The sequence below is a fragment of the Salmo salar genome, chromosome 25, assembly GCF_965601325.2.
Source record: "Salmo salar chromosome 25, fSalSal1, whole genome shotgun sequence".
In the NCBI taxonomy this organism is placed as follows: Eukaryota; Metazoa; Chordata; class Actinopteri; order Salmoniformes; family Salmonidae; genus Salmo; species Salmo salar.
Window position 1 is genome coordinate 42,432,742 of NC_138315.1, and position 25,327 is coordinate 42,458,068.

General features: G+C 45.3%; 1 protein-coding gene across 19 annotated transcripts in view; it reads right to left on the minus strand.

Annotated features, from left to right (window-relative positions):
* Positions 1-25,327, minus strand: part of LOC106586786 (peripheral plasma membrane protein CASK) — a 236,097-nt gene that overhangs the window by 131,787 nt on the left and 78,983 nt on the right. For all 19 annotated transcript variants that reach the window (XM_014174421.3, XM_014174439.3, XM_014174428.3 and 16 more), the window contains one exon: positions 8,978-9,090. In XM_014174421.3, coding sequence (XP_014029896.1) covers positions 8,978-9,090 — 113 coding nt within the window. The remainder of the gene's footprint in view (positions 1-8,977; positions 9,091-25,327) is intronic.

Genomic DNA, 25,327 nt, shown 5'->3' on the forward strand with positions numbered 1-25,327 from the left:
TTTCTCTTAGCATATCATCAGTCATTTGTGTACGTGCCGTACATGTTGAATTCCCTTCCCTATAAGTGTGCTGAAAGTCTGTTGTTAGTAGCATTGTATCTGGTCAAACACATTTTTCCCAAAAGTTTACTAAGGGTTGGTAACAGGCTGATTGGTCGGCTGTTTGAGCAAGTAAAGGGTGCTTCGCTATTCTTGGGTAGCAGCAGAATTACTTTTGCTTCCCTCCAGGCCTGAGGGCACACACTTTCCTGTAGGCTTAGATTGAAGAAATTTAAAATAGGAGTGACAATATAGTCCGCCATCATCCTCAGTAATTTTCCATCCAAGTTGTTAGACCCAGGTGGCTTGTCATTGTTGATAGGCAACAATAATTTTTTCATCTCTTCCACACTCACTTTACGGACTTCTAAATTACAATACGTGTCTTTTATCATTTGGTGACTTATGTATGGATGTATAGGTTCATGCCTAATTTTGCTAATCTTACCAATGAAAAAATCTTTAAAGTCGTTGTCAATATCAGTCGGTTTTATGATGAATGAGCCATCTGATTCAATGAATGGGTGAGCCGATTTCAAGTTTATGCCCAAAATGTTATTTAAGGTGTTCCAAAGCTTTTTACTATCATTTTTTTTATATCATTTATCTTTCTTTCATAGTACAGTTTCTTCTTCTTTTTGTTTAGTTTAGTCACACGATTTTTCAATTTACAGAACGTTTGCCAATCGGCTGACCTATTCATCACACACTCCGCACCACTGGGACAGAGAGCCAAATGTGTGTTTGTAAACAGAGAGAATGTGTGTGTGTGTGTGTGTGTGTAGGAAAGCTATACATGTGTGTGTGAGACCCCTGCTGGCCAATCGATCATTGGGCCACGCCCTGTCTGGGTCCTTTTGGCCTGTCCCTAGGCTCTGTGCAGCGTTGTGTGTGTGAGACCCCTGCTGGCCGATCGATCACTGGGCCACGCCCTGTCTGGGTCCTTTTGGCCTGTCCCTAGGCTCTGTGCAGCGTTGTGTGTGTGTGTCTCTGCTCCTGTATTAAAGATGATCACAGTGTAACTGTTCTCATTTCTATCATCATGTGAAAAAAAAAAAAAAAAAATCAACGAAGGGAACAGTGTTGCTGCCATCACTTGTGTGTGTATGTGTGTGTGTCTGTGTGTCTGTGTCTGTGTGTCTGTGTGTCTGTGTGTCTGTGTGTGTGTGAGTGTGTGTCTGTGTCTGTGTGTGTGTGTGTGTGTGTGTGTGTGTGTGTGTGTGTGTGTGTGTGTCTGTGTGTCTGTGTGTGTGTGTGTGTGCGTGTGTTACGGTTGATAGATTTCCCAGCGCTCCAGCCAAGGCTTGTGATAGGATATAAAGGAGATGGATGGTGATGGAGAGGAATGAAAGATTCATTTCAGATTTATTTCTGTTTTTCTCTGTCGTTTTCCATCCCTCTGTTTTCATCACTCGCTTAATGAGAACGTTAGGATGACATAAATCCCTGGCTCTGGTAGATATTTTTCCTCCATGGAGCAGGGTTCATGATCCCTCGTTCACAAGGGGTTTGTAGGGGCTTGACTGTGGTATGTGGTAGAAAGAGAAGCTAAACTCAAACAGTCATGCAGACTTAGAAAGCCACTTAACCTGACAGCAAGTTTTTACAGCACGCACAGATGGCTCAATTGCATAAATTACTACCAAAGTAATAAATAACACTAGTACTAAAAATGATGAGAATAATGACATTTTTTAAAATATATTTTCAAAACCTTTACATTTTCTCTGTATGGAAATGTTATGCCAGACTGGCTCTCAGAATGGAGCAGTGTTTCTGGAGAAAAGTATTAAAAAGTATGTGGACACCCCTTCAAATTTGTGGATTCGGCATATTCAGCAACACCTGTTGCTAAAAGGTGTATACAATTGAGCACACAGCCATGCAATCTACATAGACAAACATTGGCAGTAGAATGGCCTTACTGAGAGCTCAGTGACTTCCAACGTGGCACCATCAGAGGATGCCACCTTTCCAACAAGTCAGTTTGTCAAATTTCTTCCCTGCTAAAGCTGCCCCGGTCAACTCTAAGTGCTGCTATTATGAAGTGTAAATGTCTAGGAGCAACAACGGCTCAGCCGCGAAGTGGTAGGCCACACAAGCTCACAGAACGGGACCGCCGAGTACTGAAGCATGTAGCTCGTAAAAATGGTCTGTCCTCGGTTGCGACACTCACTACCGAGATCCGAACTGCCTCTGGAAGCAATGTCAGCACAATAACTGTTCGTTGGGAGCTTCATGAAATGGTTTCCGTGGCCGAGCAGCTGCACACAAGCCTAAGATCACCATTGCACAATACCAAGTGTCGGCTGGAGTAAAGCTTGCCGCCATTGGACTCTGGAGCCATGGAAAGGTGTTCTCTGGAGTGATGAATCAAGCTTCACCATCTGGCAGTCCGACGGACAAATCTGGGTTTGGCGGATGCCAGGAGTACACTACCTGACCCAATGCATAGTGCCAACTGTAAAGTTTGGTGGGGGAGGAATAATGGTCTGGGGCTGTTTTTCATGGTTCGGTCTAGGCCCCTTAGTTCCAGTGAAGGGAAATCTTAACGCTACAGTATACAATTACATTCTAGACCATTCCGTGCTTCCAACTTTGTGGCAACAGTTTGGGGAAGGCACTTTCCTGTTTCAGCAGGACAATGCCCCATTGCACAACCGAGGTCCATACGGAAATGGTTTGTCGAGGTTGGTGTGGAAGAACTTGACTGTCCTGCACAGACCCCTGACCTCAACCTCATCAAAAACCCTTGGGATGAAATGGAACGCCGACTGCGAGCCAGGACTAATCACACAACATCAGCGCCCGATTTCAATAATACTCTTGTGGATGAATGGAAGTAAGTACCTGCAGCAATGTTCCAACATCTAGTGGAAAGCCTTCCCAGAAGAGTGGAGGCTGTTATAGCAGCAAAGGGGGGAACAACTTCATATTAATGCCCATGATTTTGGAATGAGATGTTCGAAGAGCATGTCCACATACTGTTGGCCAGGCAGGATCAGGCCGGATCAGCTACCAAACAACACAGTGACATAACATACTTCACTGTCCTGCAATCTCAATCACCCCTCTGTGATTATACCTAGACAGACAGGCAGACAGACAGACGCACGCACGCACGCACACACACACACACACACACACACACACACACACACACACACACACACACACACACACACACACACACACACACACACACACACACACGCGCGCACACACACACGCTCTCAAATCTCCCGTGTAGTGCTAGTTCTTATACAATCAAGTGTAGTACTAGTCCGTATTCACTCCAGTGTAGTGCTAGTCCTTATACACTCCAGTGTAGTGCTAGTCCTTATACACTCCAGTGTAGTGCTAGTCCTTATACACTCCAGTGTAGTGCTAGTCCTTATACACTCCAGTCTAGTGCTAGTCCTTATACACTCCAGTGTAGTGCTAGTCCTTATACACTCCAGTGGGAATATTTTTATTTTTATTTAACCTTTATTCAACTAGGCAAGTCAGTTAAGAACAAATTCTTATTTACAATGACGACCTTCCCAGCCAAACCCTAACCCGGACGACACTGGGCCAATTATGCTGCCTCCTTATGGGACTCCCAATTATGGCCGGTTGTGATACAGACTGGAATTGAACCATGGTCTGTAGTAATGCCTCTAGCACTGAGATGCAGTGCCTTAGAACGCTGCGCCACTCGGGAGATAAACCAATAGTAGCAAACTCTACAGAGATATCCTAAATGAATGTGGAATGTGCTTTGAGATTAGGATCAGGCATTATAACTCTATATATTTCAAGAAGGTTCCTAATGACAGGGCAGAGAGGACAACTAATCAAACACAGAGCCGAGAGAGTTGGTGATCAGACAGAAATAACAGTGTCACTAGACAACCTCAACTGAGCACAGAAAGAACAGTCTCACTAGACAGCCTCAATAGAGCACAGAAAGAACAGGCTCTGCATCTATCCTCGTGCTCCTAGACCTTAGTGCTGCTTTTGATACCATCGATCACCACATTCTTTTGGAGAGATTGGAAACACAAATTGGTCTACACAGACAAGTTCTGGCCTGGTTTAGATCTTATCTGTCGGAAAGATATCAGTTTGTCTCTGTAGATGGTTTGTCCTCTGACAAATCAACTGTACATTGAGGTGTTTCTCAAATCTCCGTTTTAGGACCACTATTGTTTTCACTATATATTTTACCTCTTGGTGATGTCATTTGGAAACATAATGTTAACGATACACAGCAGTACATTTCAATGAAACATGGTGAAGCCCCAAAACTGCCCTCCCTGGAAGCCTGTGTTTCAGACATAAGGAAGTGGATGGCAGCAGATTTTCTACGTCCCAAGAAACAAAGAGATCTTCTGTTGAATCTGACAATTAATCTTGATGGTTGTACAGTCGTCTCAAATAAAACTGTGAAGGACCTTGGCGTTACTCTGGACCCTGATCTCTCTTTTGACAAACATATCAAGACTGTTTCAAGAACAGCTTTTTTCCATCTATGTAACATTGCAAAAATCAGAAACTTTCTGTCCAAAAATGATGCAGAAAAATGTATCCATGCTTTTGTCACTTCTAGGTTAGACTACTTCAATTCTCTACTTTCCGGCTATCCGGATAAAGCACTAAATACACTTCAGTTAGTGCTAAACACAGCTGCTAGAATCTTGATTAGAACCAAAACATTTGATCATATTACTCCAGTGCTAGCCTCTCTACACTGGCTTCCTGTTAAAGCTAGGGCTGACTTCAAGGTTTTACTGCTAACCTACAAAGCATTACATGGACTTGCTCCTACCTATCTTTCCGATTTGGTCCTGCTGTACATACCTACATATATGCTACAGTCACAAGACGCAGGCCTCCTTACAGTCCCTCGAATTTCTAAGCAAACAGCTGTAGGCAGGGCTTTCTCCTATAGAGCTCAATTTTTATGGAATGGTCTGCCTATCCATGTGAGAGACACAGACTCGGTCTTGATCTTTAAGTATTTTTTGAAGACTCATCTCTTCAGTAGGTCCTATGATTGAGTGTAGTCTGGCCCAGGAGTGTGAAGGTGAATGGAAAGGCACTGGAGCAACGAACCACCCATGCTGTCTCTGACTGGCTGGTTCCCCTCTCTCCACTGGGATTCTCTGCCTCTATCCCTATTACAGGGCCTGAGTCACTGGCTTACTGGTGCTCTTCCATGCCGTCCCTAGGAGGGGTGCGTCACTTGAGTGGGTTGAGTCACTGATGTGATCTTCCTGTCTGGGTTGGCGCCCCCCATTAGGTTCGTGCTGTGGGGGAGATCTTTGTGGGCTATACTCGGCCTTGTCTCAGGATAGTAAGTTGGTGGTGGAAGATATCCCTCTAGTGGTGTGGGGGCTGTGCTTTGGCAAAGTGGGTGGGGTTATATCCTGCCTGTTTGGCCCTGTCCGGGGATATCGTCGGACGGGGCCACAGTGTCTCCCGACCCCTCCTGTCTCAGCCTCCAGTATTTATGCTGCAATAGTTTGTGTTGGGGGGCTAGGGTCAGTCTGTTATATCTGTAGTATTTCTCCTGTCTTATCTGGTGTCCTGTGTGAATTTAAGTATGCTCTCTCTAATTCTCTCTCTCTCGCTCTCTTTTTCTTTCTTTCTTTCTTTCTTTCTTTCTTTCTTTCTTTCTTTCTTTCTTTCTTTCTTTCTTTCTTTCTTTCTTTCTTTCTTTCTTTCTTTCTTTCTTTCTTTCTTCTTTCTTTCTTTCTTTCTTTCGTGTCGTCTGAGATTCCCAAAGATTGGAAAGCAGCAGCGGTCATCCCCCTCTTCAAAGGGGGGGACACTCTTGACCCAAATTGCTACAGACCTATATCTATCCTACCCTGCCTTTCTAAAGTCTTCGAAAGCCAAGTCTACAAACAGATTACCGACCATTTCGAATTCCACCGCACCTTCTCCGCTATGCAATCTGGTTTCAGAGCTGGTCATGGGTGCACCTCAGCCACACTCAAGGTCCTAAACAATATCTTAACCGCCATCGATAAGAAACAATACTGTGCAGCCGTATTCATTGACCTGGCCAAGGCTTTCGACTCTGTCAATCACCACATCCTCATCGGCAGACTCAATAGCCTTGGTTTCTCAAATGATTGCCTCGCCTGGTTCACCAACTACTTCTCTGATAGAGTTCAGTGTGTCAAATCGGAGGGCCTGTTGTCCGGGCCTCTGGAAGTCTCTATGGCGGTGCGACAGGGTTCAATTCTTGGGCCGACTCTTTTCTCTGTATACATCAATGATGTCGCTCTTGTTGCTGGTGAGTCTCTGATCCACCTCTACGCAGACGACACCATTCTGTATACTTCTGGCCCTTCTTTGGACACTGTGTTAACTACCCTCCAGACGAGCTTCAATGCCATACAACTCTCCTTCCGTGGCCTCCAACTGCTCTTAAATACAAGTAAAAATAAATGCATGCTCTTCAACCGATCGCTGCCTGCACCTGCCCGCCTGTCCAGCATCACTACTCTGGACGGTTCTGACTTAGAATATCTGGACAACTACAAATACCTAGGTGTCTGGTTAGACTGTAAACTATCCTTCCAGACTCACATCAAACATCTCCAATCCAAAGTTAAATCTAGAGTTGGCTTCCTATTTCGCCACAAACCATCTTTCATTCATGCTGCCAAACATACCCTCGTAAAACTGACCATCCTACCGATCCTCGACTTCGGCGATGTCATTTACAAAATAGCCTCCAATACCCTACTCAACAAATTGGATGTAGTCTATCACAGTGCCATCCGTTTTGTCACCATAGCCCCATATACTACCCACCACTGCGACCTGTACGCTCTCGTTGGCTGGCCCTCGCTTCATACTCGTCGCCAAACCCACTGGCTCCAGGTCATCTACAAGACCCTGCTAGGTAAAGTTCCCCCTTATCTCAGCTCGCTGGTCACCATAGCAGAACCCACCTGTAGCACGCGCTCCAGCAGGTATATCTCTCTTGTCACCCCCAAAGCCAATTCCACCTTTGGCCGCCTCTCCTTCCAGTTCTCTGCTGCCAATGACTGGAACGAACTACAAAAATCATTAAAACTAGAAACCCTTATGTCCCTCACTAGCTTTAAGCACCAGCTGTCAGAGCAGCTCACAGATTACTGCACCTGTACATAGCCCATCTATAATTTAGCCCAAACAACTACCTCTTCCCCTACTGTATTTATTTATTTATTTAGCTCTTTTGCACCTGTCACGGCTGTTTGAAGGATCGGACCAAAATGCAGCGTGTTCGTAGTTTAACATACTTTCTTTATTGTGAAACTAAATGCAATACACGAAAAATACTTGAATACCCAAAAACAACAAACCGTGACGCAGAGAGGAAAACACACTACTCAAAAGATAATAACCCCAAAAAACAGAAAAGAAAAACCCCTACTTAAATATGATCTCTAATCAGAGGCAATGAGGATCAGCTGCCTCCAATTAGAGATCAACCCAAACAATAACAACATAGAAATAGAAAACATAGAACAACGACCCAAAACACCCCCTGTCACGCCCTGACCACTCTACTATAGAAAATAACAACTTACTATGGTCAGGAAGTGACAGCACCCCATTATTTCTATTTCTACTTTGCACTTTCTTCCACTGCAAATCTACTATTCCAGTGTTTTACTTGCTATATTGTATTTACTTCGCCACCATGGCCTTTTTTGCCTTTACCTCCCTTATCTCACCTCATTTGCTCACTTTGTCTATAGACTTATTTTTCTACTATATTATTGACTGTATGTTTGTTTTACTCCATGTGTAACTCTGTGTTGTTGTATGTGTCAAACTACTTTGCTTTATCTTGGCCAGGTCACAATTGTAAATGAGAACTTGTTCTCAACTTGCCTACCTGGTTAAATAAAGGTGAAATAAAAAAAATTAATAATAATTGCTGATGAGATGCCATCAGTTGCCTGCCTTTGTGTGTGGTAGACAGTCATGCAAAGAAACACTGCTGTCAATTTACCCTCAATTGGCTCAGTGTGTGTGTGTGTGTGTGTGGTGTGTGTGTGTGTGTGTGTGTGTGTGTGTGTGTGTGTGTGTGTGTGTGTGTGTGTGTGTGTGTGTGTGTGTGTGTGTGTGTGTGTGTGGGTGGATAGGAATGTGTATTCTTGAGCCAAGAAAAGGAAGATAAATCATAATGAGAGGTGGAAGCAATAGTAACTACAGGCCATGGACGAGATTGAACTCTGCAATCTTCCCCTCTTAAAACACAGATAGAGAGAGAGAGTTGTTCTATCTCGCTCTCTTGCTCTCTCCCTCTCTCTCTCGGAGGTCAGTGTGGAGAGTCTGGTGCTTCGTGCAGACATCATTTCACGACTCACTGAGCTCTTTGTGGTTGTTTTTACGAAAGAAAACTGAACTATCAAAATGTATTGTGTGATAGTTTCTACCTCAGGCGTGGAGGTAAAGGGTTATTAGGAGTACCAGGTCAGAGGGAGGACATTGGGAGAACCGACACACGCCCCCACACACACACACACACACACACACACACCACACACACACACACACACACACACACACACACACACACACACACACACACACACACACACACACACACACACACACACACACACACACACACACACACCGTGCCTGTCTCTGAGAGGGAGGGTGAAATCTAAAGTTCCCTCATACGAGTCAAACTGTGTGTCTGGGTAGACCCCTGCTGTGTGGTCATATTGTACAGCATATCTCTCTGGAGATCAATGATACAACACAGCTCACCCCTGGACGACCTCTCACGCATGCACAGACACAGACACACACACAGACAGACACACAGACACAGACAGCTGATAGTGTGCATATGTTTGTCTCTATAATGATCAGCATCCACACACAACAGAGAGAAAGATAAATTGTGTATGTGTATGCGTGTGTGCTCTCTCACCTTCTGTGCTGAGTCCAGGGCTGGAGGTAAACTGGGCCACGTCTACGATCTTCACAGCGAACTGCTGTCCTGCGTCTCTGTTGATACATCTTCGTACCACACTGAACGGACCCCTGCACATGACAGAACGCACACATTAACATCTCATACCTTTACACAGGACAGAACACATTAACATCTCATACCTTTATACAGGACAGAACACATTGACATCTCATACCTTTATACAGGACAGAATACATTAACATCTCATACCTTTATACAGGACAGAATACATTAACATCTCATACCTTTATACAGGACAGAATACATTAACATCTCATACCTTTACACAGGACAGAACACATTGACATCTCATACCTTTATACAGGACAGAATACATTAACATCTCATACCTTTATACAGGACAGAACACATTAACATCTCATACCTTTATACAGGACAGTACACATTACAGTTTTTTCCAACTGCTTACACACAAAATCTTTTCATGTCACACGATTTTTGAAACCTCTCACTCAAAGTGCAAAACTACACACCAAATATCCAAAACCATAAGCTATTTCTCAGCCTTTGACTCAGTTGTCAATTGCATAAAACACTTTTTTCAAAACACTACACACAATTCTCTACCTAAAACACAAAAATCTAACAGGAAGTGACTTGCTTTCCTTTTCCAAACACAACCAATCAAAATTCTACACTTATTCACCAGGTCACACACACACACTCCTCACATGTGCAAACACTAATTGCTTAACTGATCACTAACCAATCACTGCTTTACTGTAGTATAGGCCTATAAATAGGTCAAAGGTCAGATTACCTGTTTTGAACAATGGATGCCAACAATGGACAGAGAGCAAGAGGAGTAGGAGGGAGAGGCAGGGGACAACAACGAGGACAAATTCAAAGATGAAGAGTTGGAATAGGAGGAAGAGGAAGAAGAGGACAAGGGCAAAGAAGAGAAGGAAGGAGAGCCATCTCTGATGAGATTAGGGCAACACTTGTTGATCATGTGATCAACCCCGGTTTGACCATGAGAGGCTAGACTGAGAGTCCAGCCCAACTTGAGTCGATTTACAGTGGCGTCCATAATTCGAACCTTCAGAAATGAGAACAGGTATGCAACTATCTAATTACTATTTTAGCATTACAGTAATGTACTGTAAAATACGTATGACTGCATAGTATTGCATAAACATTTGTAACTCTAAGCCATCCATTTACTGCACTGCATTGAATGAATGAGGTTGGTTATCATGCTGTACCACCTTTTTTTGTACATTGTTTACGGTTCCTATGCTGAACACATACTGTGTTTGAATTCTGTACAGAGTGGAAAGGCAAAGACATCATGGAGGACGAGGACGCTTGTTTACAGATGTACAAGAGACTGCAATTCTAAATATGGTTTTGGCCAACAATGCAATTAGGATTCGAGAGATAAGAGAGCATATCTTGAATAATGACACCATATTTAACAACATCATTGCTGTAAGCCTGTCGACCATACAACGCATCCTCCAACGGCACCGAGTGACGATGAAACAACTTTACAAGGTGCCATTTGAGAGAAACTCTGACAGTCAAGAATATGCGACATGACTTTATAGAGGTATGTATGCAACACTACTTCCAGTACTCCAGACATACCATATTTACTAATCTGTATATCCTTTTCTCTGTTACAGAGAGTTTTGGAGCTGGATGCCCATGTAATTCGCCATTAATTTATTTATGTGGATGAGGTTGGCTTCAACCTCACCAAAACCAGGCGCCACGGAAGAAATGTAATAGGACAGAGGGCAATTACCAATGTCCCTGGACAGCGTGGGGGTAATATAACTATGTGTGCTGCCATCACTCAAAACGGGGTCCTCCATCACAATGCCACACTGGGTCCGTACAACACCGGCCATATGCTCACTTTTCTGGATGCAATTTACACAATGCTTGTCCCTGATCCAGATCAGGAGCCTGCTAGATTTGTGGTTTTATGGGACAATGTTAGTTTTCACCGGGCTGTTCTGGTCCAAAACTGGTTTGCCACCCATCCACAATTTGTAGTTTTGTACCTACCCCCATATTCACCTTTTCTAAATCCCATAGAGGAATTCTTCTCAGCCTGGCGCTGGAAAGTGTATGATCGCCAACCCTATGCCCGCATGCCGCTTCTCCAGGCAATGGAGGACGCATGTGGGGACATAGAGGTTGCCTCTTTCCGAGGTTGGATACGCCATGCTAGGAGATACGTTTTCTCTTGCCAAACATCAAGGGAAGTATCTTGTGATGTGGACGAAGTATTGTGGCCAGACCCAGCCCGGAGAAGAGATGAAGCGTAGCTTAGCACTGGTGACTGCCCCCCCCCCCCCCCCCCCCCCCACCAATTCCTGGACTGCCCCCCCGGGACCCCACACACACAATTGTGTTCTTTACTGTATTCTAAAGAATATACTTTTGGTTTACATATGTTTATGGTTTTGTTGTATGCTACTGTATACAACAGTAATGTTTGGCCTAATGAATATTTTCTGTTTCTACATTGCATTGGTGTTTACAGTGTACTTGTTACCCCTCTCAGCAGATTACTTTCACTGTAGAACATTGTATTGAAATGTAGATATAAGCCTATGAAAGACCAAAGAGCTTTAGATTTAGAACAACAGTGTTTACATGGTATATCCAAAAATGTACTATTATGAAAGCAGTGTTTGCCATTTGATGCAAATGTTTCATTCTGACATGTGTTTATGGCATTTTGAATGCAGTGTTACATTTTGAAGGAGATGTGAGGCATTTTGCATTTTGTGTGTGCAGTTTTGGGAATTGTGTGTAGAGTTTTGAAAAAAGGAGACAAGCAGTTGGAAAAAACTGTAACATCTCATACCTTTATACAGGACAGAATACATTAACATCTCATACCTTTACACAGGACAGAATACATTAACATCTCATACCTTTATACAGGACAGAACACATTAACAACTCATACCTTTATACAGGACAGAACACATTAACATCTCATACATTTATACAGGACAGTACACATTAACATCTCATACCTTTATACAGGACAGTACACATTAACATCTCCTACCTTTATACAGGACAGAACACATTAACATCTCATACCTTTATACAGGACAGAACACATTAACATCTCATACCTTTATACAGGACAGAATACATTAACATCTCATACCTTTATACAGGACAGAATACATTAACATCTCATACCTTTACACAGGACAGAATACATTAACATCTCATACCTCTATACAGGACAGAACACATTAACATCTCATACCTTTACACAGGACAGAACACATTAACATCTCATACCTTTACACAGGACAGAATACATTAACATCTCATACCTTTACACAGGACAGAATACATTAACATCTCATACCTTTATACAGGACAGAATACATTAACATCTCATACCTTTACAGGGCAGAACACATTAACATCTCATACCTTTATACAGGACAGAACACATTAACATCTCATACCTTTATACAGGACAGAATACATTAACATCTCATACCTTTATACAGGACAGAATACATTAACATCTCATAGTAAAAGTAAAGGTACCTTAATAGAAAAATGACTCAAGTAAAAGTCACCCAGGATAATACTACTTGAGTAAAAGTATTTGGTTTAAAATATACTTAAGTATTAAAAGTTAAAGCAGAAGTATAAATCATTTCAAATTCCTTATTTTAAGCAAAGCAGTTGGAACCATTTTCTTGTTTTTAAAATGTATGGACATCCAGGGGTACACTCCAACACTCAGACATAATCTACAAATTAAGCATGTGTGTATAAGGGGTCTGCCAGATCAGAGGCAGAAGGGATGACCAGGGATGTTTTCTTGACAAGTGCGTGAATTGGAACATTTGTCTGTCCTGTTCAGCATTCAAAATATAACGAGTACTTTTGGGTATCAGGTAAAATGTACGGAGTAAAAAGTACATCATTTTCTTTAGAGATATAGTCAAGTAAAAGTTGTCAAAAATATAAACAGTAAAGTAAAGTACAGATACCCCAAAAAACTACCTAACTAGTACTTTAAATCATCTCTTATCTATCATCTCTGTCACTCATCTAAAGAGATTCCTGGTATAAATGACCTGACATTGTTTATGGAACAGTTTATGAGTAGCACATGTATTTATTGATAATCATGTGGGTTAGAGATGCCCTCTTGATTATTGTAGATCACCTGTAATGAGAAGAAACGTGAGTTTGTTGTGCATCGACGGAAATTGGTTTGTGCGCGCAAAATCTTTTGTTTTGTGTCGCTAGGTAAAGTTCTCTTTGTAAACATGTATTGAACGATCAGAAGTGGGATACTAATCTCACCAATGATGTCAGAAGTGGGATACTAATCTCACCAATGGTGTCAGAAGTTGGATACTAATCTCACCAATGGTGTCAGAAATTGGATACTAATCTCACCAATGATGTCAGAAGTGGGATACTAATCTCACCAATGGTATCAGAAGTGGGATACTAATCTCACCAATGGTATCAGAAGTTGGATACTAATCTCACCAATGGTGTCAGAAATTGGATACTAATCTCACCAATGGTGTCAGAAATTGGATACTAATCTCACCAATGGTGTCAGAAGTTGGATACTAATCTCACCAATGGTGTCAGAAATTGGATACTAATCTCACCAATGGTGTCAGAAATTGGATACTTGTCACGAACTTCTTCATCATCCGATGATATAGCGAAATCGTCGTCTGAAAGTGTGGACCAATACGCAGTAGAGTTGGTGTTAATTTTCTTAATTTATTAAAGAACGTTGAACACGAGAAAAAACAAGAAAACAATAAGCACGACAAATGACAGTTTTGCAGGCTCACAAAAACACGCAATGCAAAAACAATCTCCCACAAATCCCAAACACAAACACACCCTAATATATGGGACTCTCAATCAAAGGCAAAGAGAAAACACCTGCCTTCAATTGAGAGTCCCAACCCCAATTAATCAACCATAGAAACACAAACTACCTAGACTAGACATAGAATTACCTAAATATAGATCATAAACCAAAAACCCGGAAATACTAAATCAAACACCCTTTTACCAAAAACACCACCCTGAACCACATAAAACAAATACCCTCTGCCACGTCCTGACAGTACCCCCCCTTAAAGGTGCTAACCCCGGAAGCACCTTAACAAAAATAACCCCAAACAACACCAAAATAAAATTTCCCCCCTACTAAAGGGAGGGAAGGGAGGGTGGCTGCCGTCAACGACGGCACTGTGCTACACCCCCCCTCCCCAACCCACCTATCTCTGGAGGTGGCTCCGGTTCTGGTCGTTCCAGGCTGTCGGGGCAGTCTGGCAGCTCGGGGCAGTCTGGCAGATCGGGACAGTCTGGCAGCTCGGGGCAGTCGGGGCAGTCTGGCCGCTCGGGCCAGTCTGGCAGCTCGGGGCAGTCTGGCAGCTCGGGGCAGTCTGGCCACTCTGGCAGCTCGGGGCAGTCTGGCCACTCTGGCAGCTCGGGGCAGTCTGGCCACTCTGGCAGCTCGGGGCAGTCTGGCCACTCTGGCAGCTCCTGACTAGTGGGTGGCTCTGGCAACTCCTCACTGACGGGCGGCTCTGGCGATTCCTCACTGACGGGCGGCACTGGTGACTGTTGACTGGCGGGCGGCACTGGTGACTGTTGACTGGCGGGCGGCACTGGTGACTGTTGACTGGCGGGCGGCTCTGGTGACTGTTGACTGGCGGGCGGCTCTGGTGACTGTTGACTGGCGGGCGGCTCTGGTGACTGTTGACTGGCGGGCGGCTCTGGTGACTGTTGACTGGCGGGCGGCTCTGGTGACTGTTGACTGGCGGGCGGCTCTGGTGACTGTTGACTGGCGGGCGGCTCTGGTGACTGTTGACTGGCGGGCAGCTCTGGTGACTGTTGACTGGGTTTACGCACTTGAAGCCTGGTGCGTGGTGCTGGTACTGGGCGTACCAGATTGGGAACACGCACCTCCAGGCTAGTGCGGGGAGCGGGAACAGGACGAGTCGGACTGGGTTGACGCACTTCCGGGTCCGCACGAGAGACAGGAGCTGGAAACACAGGGCTATGGAGGCGCACAGTCGGTCTTGATCTTACCGCCTGCACAACCCGTCTTGGCTGGATGGAACTAGTAGCCCTGTACGAGCGGGGTGCTTGTACAGGGCAGACTGGGCTGTGCAGAGGCCTGATGGTAGCCGTGCGTAGAGCGGGAGTTGGGTAGCCTGGTCCTCGGAGGCGTACCGGCGACCAGATGCGCTGCGCAGGCATCCTCCTACCAGGCTGGATGCCCGCTCTAGCACGGCACCTGCGAGGGGCTGGAATAACGCGCACCGGACTGTGCGTGCGTATGGGTGAGACAGTGTAAGGCAAGGGCTGATTTCAAGGTTTTACTGCTAACCTACAAAGCATTACATGGGCTTGCTCCTACCTATCTTTCCGATTTGGTCCTGCCGTACATACCTACACGTACGCTACGGTCACAAGACGCAGGCCTCCTAATTGTCCCTAGAATTTCTAAGCAAACGGCTGGAGGTAGGGCTTTCTCCTATAGAGCTCCATTTTTATGGAATGGTCTGCCTACCAATGTGAGAGACGCAGACTCAGTCTCAACCTTTAAGTCTTTACTGAAGACTTATCTATTCAGTAGGTCCTATGATTAAGTATAGTCTGGCCCAGGAGTGTGAAGGTGAACGGAAAGGCTGGAGCAACGAACCGCCCTTGCTGTCTCTGCCTTGCCGGTTCCCCTCTTTCCACTGGGATTCTCTGCCTCTAACCCTTTTACAGGGGCTGAGTCACTGGCTTACTGGTGTTCTTCCATGCCGTCCATGGGAGGGGTGCGTCACTTGAGTGGGTTGAGTCACTGACGTGGTCTTCCTGTCTGGGTTGGCGCCCCCCCGTTGGGTTGTGCCATGGCGGAGATCGTTGTAGGCTATACTCGGCCTTGTCTTAGGACGGTAAGTTGGTGGTTGGAGACATCCCTCTAGTGGTGTGGGGGCTGTGCTTTGGCAAAGTGGGTGGGGTTATATCCTGCCTGTTTGGCCCTGTCCGGGGGTATCATCGGATGGGGCCAGAGTGTCTTCTGATCCCTCCTGTCTCAGCCTCCAGTATTTATGCTGCAGTAGTTTATGTGTCGGGGGGCTAGGGTCAGTCTGTTACATCTGGAGCATTTCTCTTGTCTTATCCGGTGTCCTGTGTGAATTTAAATATGCTCTCTCTAATTCTCTCTTTCTCTCTTTCTGTCTTTCTGTCGGAGGACCTGAGCCCTAGGACCATGCCTCAGGACTACCTGGTATGATGACTCCTTGCTGTCCCCAGTCCACCTGGCCGTGCTGCTGCTCCAGTTTCAACTGTTCTGCCTGCGGCTATGGAACCCTGACCTGTTCACCGGACGTGCTTGTTGCACCCTCGACAACTACTATGATTATTATTATTTGACCATGCTGGTCATTTATGAACATTTTAACATTTTAACATCTTGACCATGTTCTGTTATAATATCCACCCTGCACAGCCAGAAGAGGACTGGCCACCCCTCATAGCCTGGTTCCTCTCTAGGTTTCTTCCTAGGTTTTTGGCCTTTCTAGGGAGTTTTTCCTAGGGAGTTTTTCCTAGCCACCGTGCTTCTTTCACATGCTTTGCTTGCTGTTTGGGGTTTTAGGCTGGGTTTCTGTACAGCACTTTGAGATATCAGCTGATGTACGAAGGGCTATATAAAAATAAATTTGATTTGATAGTGCGCTCCTCAGCGAAACATGGCGCTCTCCACCTCATACGCTCCTCCATATAACCACGGGTAGCTGGCTTCCGGCTCTTCCTAGGCATAGCCAAACTACCCGTGTGCCCCCCCCAAAACAATTATTGGGGGTGTCTCTCGTGCTTCAACGCCAGTCTTGATCCTCGGAAACGTTCCCGGTCCTTACCAGCCATACTCCATGGGCCTTCTCCGGCCATAACCTGCTCCCATGTCCATCTCTCCCGATTGTCCAAATCAAAACTCCTCTGCTCCTTCCTCTGCTGCTTGGTCCTGGTTAGGTGGGAGATTCTGTCACGAACTTCTTCATCATCCGATGATATAGCGAAATCGTCGTCTGAAAGTGTGGACCAATACGCAGTAGAGTTGGTGTTCATTTTCTTAATTTATTAAAGAACGTTGAACACGAGAAAAAACAAGAAAACAATAAGCACGACAAATGACAGTTTTGCAGGCTCACAAAAACACGCAATGCAAAAACAATCTCCCACAAATCCCAAACACAAACACACCCTAATATATGGGACTCTCAATCAAAGGCAAAGGGAAAACACCTGCCTTCAATTGAGAGTCCCAACCCCAATTAATCAACCATAGAAACACAAACTACCTAGACTAGACATAGAATTACCTAAACATAGATCATAAACCAAAAACCCGGAAATACTCAATCAAACACCCTTTTACCAAAAACACCACCCTGAACCACATAAAACAAATACCCTCTGCCACGTCCTGACCAAACTACAATACCAATTAACCCTTATACTGGCCAGGACGTGACAATACTAATCTCACCAATGGTGTCAGAAATTGGATACTTGTCACGAACTTCTTCATCATCCGATGATATAGCGAAATCGTCGTCTGAAAGTGTGGACCAATACGCAGTAGAGTTGGTGTTAATTTTCTTAATTTATTAAAGAACGTTGAACACGAGAAAAAACAAGAAAACAATAAGCACGACAAATGACAGTTTTGCAGGCTCACAAAAACACGCAATGCAAAAACAATCTCCCACAAATCCCAAACACAAACACACCCTAATATATGGGACTCTCAATCAAAGGCAAAGAGAAAACACCTGCCTTCAATTGAGAGTCCCAACCCCAATTAATCAACCATAGAAACACAAACTACCTAGACTAGACATAGAATTACCTAAATATAGATCATAAACCAAAAACCCGGAAATACTAAATCAAACACCCTTTTACCAAAAACACCACCCTGAACCACATAAAACAAATACCCTCTGCCACGTCCTGACAGTACCCCCCCCTTAAAGGTGCTAACCCCGGAAGCACCTTAACAAAAATAACCCCAAACAACACCAAAATAAAATTTCCCCCCTACTAAAGGGAGGGAAGGGAGGGTGGCTGCCGTCAACGACGGCACTGTGCTACACCCCCCCTCCCCAACCCACCTATCTCTGGAGGTGGCTCCGGTTCTGGTCGTTCCAGGCTGTCGGGGCAGTCTGGCAGCTCGGGGCAGTCTGGCAGATCGGGACAGTCTGGCAGCTCGGGGCAGTCGGGGCAGTCTGGCCGCTCGGGCCAGTCTGGCAGCTCGGGGCAGTCTGGCAGCTCGGGGCAGTCTGGCCACTCTGGCAGCTCGGGGCAGTCTGGCCACTCTGGCAGCTCGGGGCAGTCTGGCCACTCTGGCAGCTCGGGGCAGTCTGGCCACTCTGGCAGCTCCTGACTAGTGGGTGGCTCTGGCAACTCCTCACTGACGGGCGGCTCTGGCGATTCCTCACTGACGGGCGGCACTGGTGACTGTTGACTGGCGGGCGGCACTGGTGACTGTTGACTGGCGGGCGGCACTGGTGACTGTTGACTGGCGGGCGGCTCTGGTGACTGTTGACTGGCGGGCGGCTCTGGTGACTGTTGACTGGCGGGCGGCTCTGGTGACTGTTGACTGGCGGGCGGCTCTGGTGACTGTTGACTGGCGGGCGGCTCTGGTGACTGTTGACTGGCGGGCGGCTCTGGTGACTGTTGACTGGCGGGCGGCTCTGGTGACTGTTGACTGGCGGGCAGCTCTGGTGACTGTTGACTGGGTTTACGCACTTGAAGCCTGGTGCGTGGTGCTGGTACTGGGCGTACCAGATTGGGAACACGCACCTCCAGGCTAGTGCGGGGAGCGGGAACAGGACGAGTCGGACTGGGTTGACGCACTTCCGGGTCCGCACGAGAGACAGGAGCTGGAAACACAGGGCTATGGAGGCGCACAGTCGGTCTTGATCTTACCGCCTGCACAACCCGTCTTGGCTGGATGGAACTAGTAGCCCTGTACGAGCGGGGTGCTTGTACAGGGCAGACTGGGCTGTGCAGAGGCCTGATGGTAGCCGTGCGTAGAGCGGGAGTTGGGTAGCCTGGTCCTCGGAGGCGTACCGGCGACCAGATGCGCTGCGCAGGCATCCTCCTACCAGGCTGGATGCCCGCTCTAGCACGGCACCTGCGAGGGGCTGGAATAACGCGCACCGGACTGTGCGTGCGTATGGGTGAGACAGTGTAAGGCAAGGGCTGATTTCAAGGTTTTACTGCTAACCTACAAAGCATTACATGGGCTTGCTCCTACCTATCTTTCCGATTTGGTCCTGCCGTACATACCTACACGTACGCTACGGTCACAAGACGCAGGCCTCCTAATTGTCCCTAGAATTTCTAAGCAAACGGCTGGAGGTAGGGCTTTCTCCTATAGAGCTCCATTTTTATGGAATGGTCTGCCTACCAATGTGAGAGACGCAGACTCAGTCTCAACCTTTAAGTCTTTACTGAAGACTTATCTATTCAGTAGGTCCTATGATTAAGTATAGTCTGGCCCAGGAGTGTGAAGGTGAACGGAAAGGCTGGAGCAACGAACCGCCCTTGCTGTCTCTGCCTTGCCGGTTCCCCTCTTTCCACTGGGATTCTCTGCCTCTAACCCTTTTACAGGGGCTGAGTCACTGGCTTACTGGTGTTCTTCCATGCCGTCCATGGGAGGGGTGCGTCACTTGAGTGGGTTGAGTCACTGACGTGGTCTTCCTGTCTGGGTTGGCGCCCCCCCTTGGGTTGTGCCATGGCGGAGATCGTTGTGGGCTATACTCGGCCTTGTCTTAGGACGGTAAGTTGGTGGTTGGAGACATCCCTCTAGTGGTGTGGGGGCTGTGCTTTGGCAAAGTGGGTGGGGTTATATCCTGCCTGTTTGGCCCTGTCCGGGGGTATCATCGGATGGGGCCAGAGTGTCTTCTGATCCCTCCTGTCTCAGCCTCCAGTATTTATGCTGCAGTAGTTTATGTGTCGGGGGGCTAGGGTCAGTCTGTTACATCTGGAGCATTTCTCTTGTCTTATCCGGTGTCCTGTGTGAATTTAAATATGCTCTCTCTAATTCTCTCTTTCTCTCTTTCTGTCTTTCTGTCGGAGGACCTGAGCCCTAGGACCATGCCTCAGGACTACCTGGTATGATGACTCCTTGCTGTCCCCAGTCCACCTGGCCGTGCTGCTGCTCCAGTTTCAACTGTTCTGCCTGCGGCTATGGAACCCTGACCTGTTCACCGGACGTGCTTGTTGCACCCTCGACAACTACTATGATTATTATTATTTGACCATGCTGGTCATTTATGAACATTTTAACATTTTAACATCTTGACCATGTTCTGTTATAATATCCACCCTGCACAGCCAGAAGAGGACTGGCCACCCCTCATAGCCTGGTTCCTCTCTAGGTTTCTTCCTAGGTTTTTGGCCTTTCTAGGGAGTTTTTCCTAGGGAGTTTTTCCTAGCCACCGTGCTTCTTTCACATGCTTTGCTTGCTGTTTGGGGTTTTAGGCTGGGTTTCTGTACAGCACTTTGAGATATCAGCTGATGTACGAAGGGCTATATAAAAATAAATTTGATTTGATAGTGCGCTCCTCAGCGAAACATGGCGCTCTCCACCTCATACGCTCCTCCATATAACCACGGGTAGCTGGCTTCCGGCTCTTCCTAGGCATAGCCAAACTACCCGTGTGCCCCCCCCAAAACAATTATTGGGGGTGTCTCTCGTGCTTCAACGCCAGTCTTGATCCTCGGAAACGTTCCCGGTCCTTACCAGCCATACTCCATGGGCCTTCTCCGGCCATAACCTGCTCCCATGTCCATCTCTCCCGATTGTCCAAATCAAAACTCCTCTGCTCCTTCCTCTGCTGCTTGGTCCTGGTTAGGTGGGAGATTCTGTCACGAACTTCTTCATCATCCGATGATATAGCGAAATCGTCGTCTGAAAGTGTGGACCAATACGCAGTAGAGTTGGTGTTCATTTTCTTAATTTATTAAAGAACGTTGAACACGAGAAAAAACAAGAAAACAATAAGCACGACAAATGACAGTTTTGCAGGCTCACAAAAACACGCAATGCAAAAACAATCTCCCACAAATCCCAAACACAAACACACCCTAATATATGGGACTCTCAATCAAAGGCAAAGGGAAAACACCTGCCTTCAATTGAGAGTCCCAACCCCAATTAATCAACCATAGAAACACAAACTACCTAGACTAGACATAGAATTACCTAAACATAGATCATAAACCAAAAACCCGGAAATACTCAATCAAACACCCTTTTACCAAAAACACCACCCTGAACCACATAAAACAAATACCCTCTGCCACGTCCTGACCAAACTACAATACCAATTAACCCTTATACTGGCCAGGACGTGACAATACTAATCTCACCAATGGTGTCAGAAATTGGATACTAATCTCACCAATGGTATCAGAAGTGGGATACTAATCTCACCAATGATGTCAGCAATTGGATACTAATCTCACCAATGGTATCAGAAGTGGGATATTAATCTCACCAATGGTGTCAGAAATTGGATACTATTCTCACCAATGGTGTCAGAAGTTGGATACTGATCTCACCAGTGGTGTCAGAAATTGGATACTATTCTCACCAATGGTGTCAGAAATTGGATACTAATCTCACCAATGGTGTCAGAAATTGGATACTATTCTCACCAATGGTGTCAGAAGTTGGATACTAATCTCACCAATGGTGTCAGAAGTTGGATACTAATCTCACCAATGGTGTCAGAAATTGGATACTAATCTCACCAATGGTGTCAGAAGTTGGATACTAATCTCACCAATGGTGTCAGAAATTGGATACTAATCTCACCAATGGTGTCAGAAGTGGGATACTAATCTCACCAACGGTGTCAGAAGTGGGATACTAATCTCACCAATGGTGTCAGAAGTGGGATACTAATCTCACCAATGGTGTCAGAAGTGGGATACTAATCTCACCAATGGTATCAGAAGTGGGATACTAATCTCACCAATGGTGTCAGAAGTGGGATACTAATCTCACCAATGGTGTCAGAAATTGGATACTATTCTCACCAATGGTGTCAGAAGTTGGATACTAATCTCACCAATGGTGTCAGAAAGTGGATACTATTCTCACCAATGGTGTCAGAGGTTGGATACTAATCTCACCAATGGTATCAGAAGTTGGATACTAATCTCACCAATGGTGTCAGAAATTGGATACTAATCTCACCAATGATGTCAGAAGTGGGATACTAATCTCACCAATGATGTCGGAAGTGGGATACTAATCTCACCAATGATGTCAGAAGTGGGATACTAATCTCACCAATGATGTCAGAAGTGGGATACTAATCTCACCAATGGTGTCAGAAGTGGGATACTAATCTCACCAATGATGTCGGAAGTGGGATACTAATCTCACCAATGATGTCAGAAGTGGGATACTAATCTCACCAATGATGTCAGAAGTGGGATACTAATCTCACCAATGGTGTCAGAAGTGGGATACTAATCTCACCAATGATGTCAGAAGTGGGATACTAATCTCACCAATGATGTCAGAAGTGGGATACTAATCTCACCAATGGTGTCAGAAGTGGGATACTAATCTCACCAATGATGTCAGAAGTGGGATACTAATCTCACCAATGGTATCAGAAGTGGGATACTAATCTCACCAATGATGTCAGAAGTGGGATACTAATCTCACCAATGGTGTCAGAAGTGGGATACTAATCTCACCAATGATGTCAGAAGTGGGATACTAATCTCACCAATGATGTCAGAAGTGGGATACTAATCTCACCAATGATGTCAGAAGTGGGATACTAATCTCACCAATGGTGTCAGAAGTGGGATACTAATCTCACCAATGATGTCGGAAGTGGGATACTAATCTCACCAATGATGTCAGAAGTGGGATACTAATCTCACCAATGATGTCAGAAGTGGGATACTAATCTCACCAATGGTGTCAGAAATTGGATACTAATCTCACCAATGATGTCAGAAGTGGGATACTAATCTCACCAATGATGTCAGAAATTGGATACTAATCTCACCAATGGTGTCAGAAGTTGGATACTAATCTCACCAATGGTGTCAGAAATTGGATACTAATCTCACCAATGGTGTCAGAAGTGGGATACTAATCTCACCAATGGTGTCAGAAATTGGATACTAATCTCACCAATGGTGTCAGAAGTGGGATACTAATCTCACCAACGGTGTCAGAAGTGGGATACTAATCTCACCAATGGTGTCAGAAGTGGGATACTAATCTCACCAATGGTGTCAGAAGTGGGATACTAATCTCACCAATGGTATCAGAAATTGGATACTATTCTCACCAATGGTGTCAGAAGTTGGATACTAATCTCACCAATGGTGTCAGAAAGTGGATACTATTCTCACCAATGGTGTCAGAGGTTGGATACTAATCTCACCAATGGTATCAGAAGTTGGATACTAATCTCACCAATGGTGTCAGAAATTGGATACTAATCTCACCAATGGTGTCAGAAATTGGATACTAATCTCACCAATGGTATCAGAAGTTGGATACTAATCTCACCAATGGTATCAGAAGTTGGATACTAATCTCACCAATGGTGTCAGAAATTGGATACCAATCTCACCAATGGTGTCAGAAATTGGATACTAATCTCACCAATGGTGTCAGAAGTGGGATACTAATATCACCAATGGTGTCAGAAGTGGGATACTAATCTAACCAATGGTATCAGAAGTTGGATACTAATCTCACCAATGGTATCAGTAGTGGGATACTAATCTCACCAATGGTGTCAGAAGTGGGATACTAATCTCACCAATGGTGTCAGAAATTGGATACTAATCTCACCAATGGTGTCAGAAGTTGGATACTAATCTCACCAATGGTGTCAGAAGTGGGATACTAATCTCACCAATGGTGTCAGAAGTGGGATACTAATCTCACCAATGGTGTCAGAAGTGGGATACTAATCTCACCAATGGTATCAGAAGTTGGATACTAATCTCACCTGTTCTGATGTCTGAGTTTCCCTCTTGGTCTTCTCCTGAGGGGGCGCCAACTACTACCGAGTTCTAAACGGCCTCTGGAAGCAATGTCAGCACAAGAACTGTTCCTGTTTCAGCGTGACAATGCCCCGTGCACAAAGCGAGGTCCATACACAAATGGTTTGTTAAGATCGGTGTGGTAGAACTTGACTGATTTGTATAGAGCCCTGACCTCAACCCCACGGACACAGTTAATTTCCTGTTGACAGAATTGACGGGCAAATGGGGCGTGTTCGAGCACATAGTTATTGAATAGTAGTAACTTATCCTGAGGGGACATACGTTTTATATCCCAGTTGTTATTCATGCTCTAAAGCATGAGGGTTTAGCTGGTATAAAGACATATGTTTATTATCTGAACATGTATGTATGGTATTCATGTGCTTTGAATGTTAATCGAACAGATATGTGTAAGGGTTTCCCATTGGTCAGATGTAACATGTGTAATTTCTTTGTTTGCAGGACAGAGACAGACAGGTAACAGGTTGGCATGCTGCCAGGTACAGGCATGATTGAAGCCTGGCTTTTCTTTTGAGTTTATTAGGCCTAATTTTTGTTCGTCGTCCTGTTTATTTGTTTTTGTAAATACAGTCACCGGCTATATTATTTCTTCACCTTCCAAATAAAAAGCCTCACTTTGGCAAGAAAAATCCATCAACTTCGTCAGCCTTCTCACTGTAAAAATCCTATCGCTGGGTCAACCTCACAAGTCCTTGAGACAATTTTATTTATTTAACTAGAAAAGTCAGTTAAGAACAAATTCTTATTTACAATGACGGCCTACACCGGCCAAAACCAACACACAACCCAGCACTCCAGTTTAGCAGTTCCATCTCAACTCAATTCTATGATGGGGAATTGTATTATCCAACACACAGTCAGTGAGAGGTGTTTAGTAAATAAAAGGTTTCCACTGCCCTCACATACATCTCACTGTAGTTTGTCAGTTGGCACAGAGACGAGGGCAGAGGTAGCACAGCGGTAAGATCTTCGTAAATACAGTCCTAGTGCTTACAGTACACACGCACACGCACGCAACACACACACACACACACACACACGCACGCACACACACACACGCACGCACACACACACACACACACACACACACACACACACACACACACACACACACACACACACACACACACACACACACACACACACACACACACACACACACACACACACACAGAGAGAGAG